This window comes from Dryas octopetala, chromosome 2 (genome assembly GCF_963921425.1).
Source record: "Dryas octopetala chromosome 2, drDryOcto1.1, whole genome shotgun sequence".
NCBI lineage: Eukaryota > Viridiplantae > Streptophyta > Magnoliopsida > Rosales > Rosaceae > Dryas > Dryas octopetala.
Window position 1 is genome coordinate 27,555,497 of NC_141367.1, and position 8,123 is coordinate 27,563,619.

At 38.5% G+C, this 8,123-nt stretch overlaps 2 protein-coding genes across 2 annotated transcripts; both read right to left on the reverse strand.

Annotated features, from left to right (window-relative positions):
* Window positions 1–208: 208 nt before the first annotated feature.
* Window positions 209–3,387, reverse strand: LOC147295051 (zinc finger MYND domain protein). The gene is made up of 7 exons (XM_086233967.1): window positions 2,869–3,387; window positions 2,404–2,544; window positions 1,962–2,327; window positions 1,610–1,852; window positions 1,329–1,421; window positions 910–1,110; window positions 209–810 (listed from the first exon to the last, which is right to left on the reverse strand). The coding sequence occupies exons 1-7, from the start codon at window positions 3,184–3,186 to the stop codon at window positions 598–600; spliced, it is 1,575 nt and encodes a 524-aa protein (XP_086090093.1). The 5' UTR covers window positions 3,187–3,387; the 3' UTR covers window positions 209–597.
* A 513-nt stretch (window positions 3,388–3,900) lies between these two features.
* Window positions 3,901–7,347, reverse strand: LOC147295052 (zinc ion binding protein). The gene is made up of 11 exons (XM_086233432.1): window positions 7,228–7,347; window positions 6,565–6,678; window positions 6,333–6,451; window positions 6,155–6,201; window positions 5,961–6,061; window positions 5,614–5,701; window positions 5,391–5,499; window positions 5,056–5,227; window positions 4,824–4,895; window positions 4,482–4,595; window positions 3,901–4,386 (listed from the first exon to the last, which is right to left on the reverse strand). The coding sequence occupies exons 1-11, from the start codon at window positions 7,327–7,329 to the stop codon at window positions 4,279–4,281; spliced, it is 1,146 nt and encodes a 381-aa protein (XP_086089558.1). The 5' UTR covers window positions 7,330–7,347; the 3' UTR covers window positions 3,901–4,278.
* Between the last annotated feature and the right edge of the window lie 776 nt (window positions 7,348–8,123).

Sequence of the window (8,123 nt, forward strand, 5' to 3'; positions counted from 1 at the left end):
AAAACATTAAATCCATCGACATCGATAAACCTTAATCTTCATTTCATTTTGGCGATAGAATCAAATAGTATCCCAGATCTGAAAGTTTCGTTCCTACTAAATAACTTTGTTGCCAGAATCAATGATGACAATGAATCAGACGGATACAAGTTAAGAAGAAGATAGTGTTTCATGCATCGACCAAGAAAATGAAAAAGACGAAGCTAGATAACTGAGAATAGCTGGTCCAACCAGCCTTATTTTTCAAATAAATGTCGAATTTAAATTATAACAATGGCCACAACTATATTAGGAGCGTGAAGAAGCATACAGACTATACAGTGCTAGTTCAAGTTCACTGCAGTATGTAATCCTATAATTCCACAACGACCACCACCACCACCACCACTACCACCACCACTTCAAATAACAAACTTGATAAACAGAACTCTTTACTTGATCCACAGTTATATACATTTATTCATCTAAAGTGAAACAGAGAAAATGCCCAGTGCTTGCACATCTGCCTTGTGACATTTTAAAGAGACACACCTGCAACTCAATAAATCATGTAATACATGCTTAAGTGAGAGGTAGACATCTAGTGGAAATTCAAATTTAACATCGCACAGGTCTGTTGTAAGTAGGAGGTAAGGAGGGGCAGTTCTCGTTCATGTTAGCGTATGGCTCTATGGTGTTATAATGAGGCAGTTCCATCCGATACTCGCCCAGGATCTGGCAGAATGGGAGCTTTTCGTCCCCAACGTTGCACCAACTTGGCAAGCGGGTTTGGTTATCCTCAAAAATCTTAAGCATATATGCATCACGAATCTGCAAGCATATTTAATAAAGCCATGTCATATGTAGTGATAATGATGGCATGACAGGTTATGAAAGTTCATGGAAACTTAGAAGCGCTAAATGACTTACAGTGAATTCAGTAACTTGAAGAAAGTTGGAAATAGGACCAAAAATCCCGGCTTCTTTATACATTGCAAGAATAAAAGCAACACATGTTGTAGACTTGCCATCGCTGTATACCCATTCATCTTTTTCTGGAATCGTAAGCAATTCATCAAAGGCCATTTCGCGTTGTTCAATCTCAGCTAGAATCTCATACAGGTCCAAACCCTATAAGGAAACACAGGTGAAAATTGGGACGTCAGATTCAATCATATATAGAATAAAACTTGAAGATGCTGAGGGCATCAGAATTCAAAAGGCAGACCTCTGCTCTTTCATTTCTCAATTTAACAAGACAGAACAAAATGGTATGGCTTAGAATTCAAAGTAATTTGATTTAATTGCCCCCAAGGGTAAAATGAACCGCCTCAAGGAAACACAATTACCTCAGTATCTAGACGCTTGTTTAGAGCCTCATTCCACATATTTGCAGCATATGCAGGCTGCAATCTGGTCCACATAGACATGACAGAAACAACCTGATAACAGGAGCTTCCAATTAGGATAAAAACCTTTAATGATGAAAACCAATGTGTTGCTGTTTTTCTCATTTAATGAGTCATGTAATTTAAGATTTTATAGATACTCTGTTTGTTTCAGTAAACAGAAAGTTCTATAATCCTGATTGTACTAGGCTTCACAAATGTTTAAAGCAGCAAATGCGTACCAAGTGAGCATCAAGAGGAGGAGGATAGTTATCAGCCATGGTGTCAATCCAGCTGAATATCATGTTGTGATAACCATATGGCTTTCCCGACATGCTCCGAGCATATTCCCATGCTGCAGTCTCGTTGAATTTTGCACGCAACTCTGGATGCAAAGGAAGCAAGGCTATCTGTGGATTAGAATTATCCTTAAGTGCTAATTCCCACCATTCAGCCCATGGAATCACCGCTATGATTTCTTCGCCCTGCAACATAAGAATAGTGCTAGTGCTATATAACACATGGAATAACATTTGGAATACTATTCTTTATATTTTAACCTTCATGAGCTACAAAATATCCTCAATTTCATACCTTTTCATTCTCATGTCCTGATTCGCCAACCCATAGATTGCCCATCTCATCCTTCAAGCACACTGCTGTATGACCAGCAAATGCTCCTGTTACCCATTTTTCCAATGTCTCAAATCCACCCCATCGACCACGGATCTTTGAAACTGCTAGAAAATCACCAGAATGAACATCTTCAGGATTTATAGTTGTCTCCCAAGGCTGAGGACGTTTTTCGAATGTTGCACCCATGTGCTTCTTCAAGAAATCTATGTTTGCGTTTTGACCCCAAGCAGTGTTAGAAAACAGAGGCAAGACATCTATTAAAGAAAGCATGGTTCCCAGCATCCCCGATGGCATGAGAAACACAGAAACCCCATGCTGCTTTACCTGCTCAACAGTCAATCACAGTGTCAACACCAAGCAAATAAGATCGTCTAGCTTAATATTCAAACAGATTACATACATATTCCAACTCCGCAGGCTCCTCCCACGAGTCGAAAGTCAATGTATGTTCTCGAGCAGAGAAGTAGTAGTCCCATGTAATCCGATAAGGTGTTGCAAAAACATACAGATCCATACAGGTCCAGCTGTGTGCCTCAGAAGTCTGTAGAGGAACAAATTTGATGCAATCAACCCCAAATCCATATATAATATTTACGAAAATGATACAAAGTTCTCTTGCTTTAAAAAATTTCTTTCCTCGGCTTCTATGTTTATGGTATCTTATTGGACAGTTGACCCAAATAGTGTTGGGCGCCTTATTGCTAGTCCGAGTAGTCGAAATTCAGCTAATGTTAAAGCTGAGCATCCAATAAAATTTACTCAATTGAAGACAACGCCAATCAAAAGCATAGAAGAGTCAATCAGTTACTCAGATAAACCCAACAAATTTCAAATAAACTTATAGAACAAAAGGAAAAGAGCAAACCTTGAGATAGAGTACGCCACCTCCCAAATCGGGTTTGTCCCGGTCGCCTCCGGAGAACTCGAGGCGAGCCTCGTTACCGGAAAAGCAAGCTCCTTCCCACGTGATCGAGCTATTGTTGGGAGTCACGGACCCAATAAAAGAAGGCAACAAATCCACAGCACTATGGAGATTGTTGAGAACCGGCCACGATATCTGACGTGGCAGGACCGGAAGCACGTCCTTGATCCTAAGGGGTACCTTCAGAGCGTCCCCAAAACCTAACCCTAGAGAGCATATCAGCAGCACTAATAGCCATGGAGTTTGAGGGAATTGAGACATTGATAGATGGATAGGTGGATGAGATTTTCTCAGAGCAACTCCAATAATCAAGAATTTGAGTTGCAGATGGGGGAAAACCCTAACCCTAGATTTGGGGATCAAAATGGGGGCGGTGAAGGTGGTGATTATCCATGTTCACGTTGGAATTATTTGGATTTTGGATTATTCTTCATTGACCTTTGTTCGTGGGGTGGCTCGTACGTTTCTATGTTCCACGTCCACGGTAATGTTGGCCACGTGCCGTGCTGTTCGTTGCTGAGTCTTATAACAAAACGGCGCCATATGGTGTCGTTTAGCGTTTCGTTTGCCGGAGACGAGCGGTCTGCCCGTTTCTGTCTAACGTCTTTTAACGGTTTGAACTTGAAGCATACATATTTGAAAGATCATTCTATTTTCATTCTATTTTCACAATCCAATCTAGAAACCAAGCACTCCAATCTAGTAGTACTAGTAGAGTCCAATTTTTTTGAAAAAAATTAAAGGCTGGGTTTTGATTATTTTATACCACCTTATGTGACAACTTACATGGCATTCATATATTGAATACTAAAAAATAAAAATAAAAATTCAAAAAAAAAAAAGAAAAACTTTATCCAATAAAGTAATAACACGTCAGATAGTATAAAAATGTAGTATAAGAATGTGGTAAATATAACATTATTCTTATTATAATCAATTTGGGCTTTTTCTTTTCAACCAGGCATAACTAATTGTCATTTGTCAATAGTACATTCACACAATTTTTTTACAAACATATATTTAGCATTCAAGACATTTGATTACATCAGTCAGTTTCAATTGCGGAAGATAGAAACATATATTCTGGGCTGAAAATGTTGTACATCTCAGAAGTCAGAACTGAAGCAATTGATATGTCACAACAGTGTTAGAGATTGTGTCATTCATAGTGAACCTAAGCAATTGATGTCACAACATTCTGTATATATGTCTCGTCATCACGTAACAAGTGTTGTTCATTTTTGGTAACTCGACCAAACAAATGCAACTTCAATTATATCCTCCTTTTGTTCAAAGACACACAGCGACTCTCATTTGAAGAAGCAAATAAAGAAACTTCAAAAGGATGTAGTTTCAGGCAGAACACTTTGACATCCCGTAGAGGAAGCAGTTCGAGTAGCAAGGCAGAAATAGGAGACTGTTCTCCACCACCATGGGTTGCCTAAATGGATTTAATTGAATCTACAAGGCAGAGCCATGAATTTGGATATGATCAAATTAAGCAGTTAAGGTTTCATGCAATACTATAAAAGTTCAGTGAAGTAATGTTAACACACAGGAATAGTGAGAGTGCAGCCAGTAACACTGCTTATACAACAGGCTCCAAGATGACAAGCTTCTTCGCAGTAATCGGAAAAAACTGCTGGGATATTCATATCCTTTATTAGTTCCTGAAACACTCATCCAAGCAACCAAGAAATTAAGAGAAAAATATTTAAATAAAAAGGTGAACTAAATTTTATTAAAATTTCAGTTCAGTGTAAAGGGTAGCAGGAGGGAGGGAGGGGAGAGAGAGAGAGAGAGAGAGAGAGAGAGAGAGAGAGAGAGAGAGAGAGAGAGAGAGAGAGAGAGAAAGAGAGAAAGAGAGAAAGAGATATGCTAAGATATAAAAAACTTACAATACTTGGTAACCAGCTTGAATAAGCAGCAATTCCCGCATTCGGGGCAATGACTAAATGAGGAGGTGAATCCTGCCCAAAATAAGAGAAGTCATGAGAAGCAGCAAAAAGGAAAACCAAGATGGCAAACGCGCCTTAGATGAAAAATAATGGATAGACGATTTAAAAGAGAAACAATGTGATCCTTCACATGAATGTCTCTTTCCATTGAAATAGAAAGAAAGTACACAACCTTAGCTATATCTTTGTAACGGTCATGATAAAAGCCCCTTCTAAGTTGCAATGTCACTGCTGAATTGTTACTAGTATGCACACCCCAGCGGACATTCTCACTTGAGGATTTACAAATGCAATCTCGATCAAGGCAATGAGAATAATTGTGTAGCTCGATCCTCTCACCATCCCTATTCATCTCAAATAGAAAAGAATAATTAATTACAAACCACGAGAAAATCTTAAGTGTCCTCCACAACCACAGGAGACAGCCAACACACAGCACACAACCCTTTCATGAGGGGAAGTTGAATGCAAAAATGCAGAACATCCATTTCAAAGTGTACAACCAACCTATGTTGTGGAATTGAAGGTCCAACAAGCTCTATATGCACATGCACACTTGGGAAAAGTGCATGCAACTCCGAGAAGACAGAAAGCTGAAGAAGCTCTTTCTCAGGGCCTGTGGAAATTCAGTTCATATACCAACACTAAATTTACAATGTAACAATGAAAATAAACAATAAATACAAAAAACACATAACTTACAGGTATTCTGTTAAAGGAAACAATGTACCAAGATAGTGTATGTACAATTTGTCACTGATTCCAGAAGTCCAGCTCCCTGAACCAGCTACTTGAATGGCATGGTAAATTGTAAGAGGCTGAAATAAAAAGGAAGGTGTTTATATTTGTGAAACATATCAACATATCCAAAAATGAGTAGTTGTATACAAAATTTAAGTTGGATTCATGGATTTGGAAGGGGGGAAAACTTAAATATGACTCCCACATATTCAAGTCAATTAGGTATCTTTCCTTAGCATGCATACTCCTAACTCTTGTATAGGCTAAATGCTTGCATGTAATAAAAACTACTTGAATTTGATATTTAATAATCAAACACTTCCACACATATCATACCCAGTGGAGAAGCAAAGAAACTGGTGAATGCATCGGGATGGACCTCCACTCATAGTACTCCTTCCAACTAGTTAAACGCTTTGATATCATAGATGCAGGCTCTGCATGTTTATATCATGACATCATGAATTCTATATACATCAAATTTTATTCCATAACAAAGAACCAGATGCACAAGATGATAATCTTGATACCATTACATGGGCAGAGGGTATTAGAGAGATCCCAATCATTAATCAATCTGCCAATCGAAGAAAATATATGAACTTTATTAGAATCAACATGGAAAACCAACAAACATGGAGAAATTTAGATGTACCGAGCAGATAACTAAAATAAATTAAAATTTTTTAAAAATAAAGAAATAGAAACCTTGAACAATCAGAGGAAATAACTGATGCCCCACAACAACATTCATGCAACCACATTCCCATTTGGTGTACCCCCGTTTTTTTCAAGAAAGAACACCTTGTCTCCTGCTTTTCAAACACCTAACAAGATCACACCCAAAAGAAACATCAGTGGTAACAGTCATATAGTGAAACAGCTAAAAGAAAGGACACTATTCAATGTTCTCTATCTTGCTAAGAAAATTATTGATTACCTGAACTGTAGATTCTTCAGTAAAAGTGAAAGGAAACTCATTCAAGCTATCTATCTGCTCCATTTGTTGTTCTAACCTTTTGCACTCTTCTTTATGAACACACCAATGCGAAATCTTGGAAAAAAAGGTTATATAGTTGGACAATAACTCAAATTCAATGAAACCCATGACAACCATATGAATTTATTTTGTCAATGAAAATTAGATAAAGTATGTGACCCTGTAAACAACATTCAACAACATTGAAATAGAGTAGTCAGGAATGACCCATTACGCCATTATCAGTGATTATAATGTACAGAAGTAATAACATCACATTGCTGTAACATTGACACCCAAAAATCAGTAAACCCATTATCAGTAATGTCTTTGTTTTTTGCGGTCGTTTAGTCCTATTAGCTCAACTACAGTATTACTTCGATGTGGGCATGAGCTACCACGTCGGACACTAGCTTCAGGTGCAGAACAAGATCAATCCCTAAGCCCAAGACACACTATTTCTGCACAAATTTAGACTAACCCAATTTTTGCTCTCTTAAAAGAAAGCCAAAACTGTGGTTAAATATCAGAATCCATGACAAAATCAAAAACAAAGATTCTAACTTGGTGCTTGCAAAAGCACAGCCAAGCGAAGCAAAAAAGAGTCATATAAATTAGGAGCACCTGGTGAGATACGGAGCAGTAAGCAACAGCTCCACAGCGACCACAGCGCCTTGTGGGTGGGCCTGTGCACCGAGTCCCTCGTCCCTTCCCGGCGCACTCCATCGTTTCCTAGTAGCTTGCTCTTCCTCTCTCTCGCTCTCTCCCATTTGAACTTGGACACGTTTATATGGTACAGACTTCACAACAGACCGTTTTGGGCCCTGTCCAAGTCAGCCCATAGTCGTAATTGAGCCCATTTAGTGATGGAAGTTGAAGCCCATTAAAACGTGGTTCACAATTGGCAGTCACTCTCATTCTCCTTTATGAGGAAGATGGCTCAATAAGCAAAATGTATCCACCTTTTCCTTAGCATCCATTTCCATTCACATGGAAATGGGGTTGGTTGGAGTGGCTATTGCAAGATTCTTTGCTTTCTCTTTAGCTTTCTATCATTTTCTCAATGATCAAACCCCACATTTGATACAGAGTGATTAATTACACATTGTAAATGATAAATCCCTTGTTGGTTTAGTATCCTAGTTTTCCTAGTATTTTTCTTCCTTATGTATTAAGCTTGTATAGCTTTCTTAGACTCCAAGTTTATAACTTGTATAGGACTAGGATAACTTGTACACTATATAAGGTGATGTATATTCCGCTTATTGTTTATTAAGAATCAAAGCTTACATGTTATCAAGAGCTTAGGTTTTTTTTTTTCTTTCCTCCCACCACAAAACCCTACCTTTGCCGTGCCTCCCATCAACCGTACTTGCAAAACCCTAACTGCTCCCTCTCCTCATCCTCATCATGTCAACCTTTGAAGCTTCCTCCTTCCCCGAACCCAACATGGCCACATTCTTGAAGCTGACTGATTCCAATTATCTCCTTTTGTCTACACAGATGAAGCCCTTTCTCTT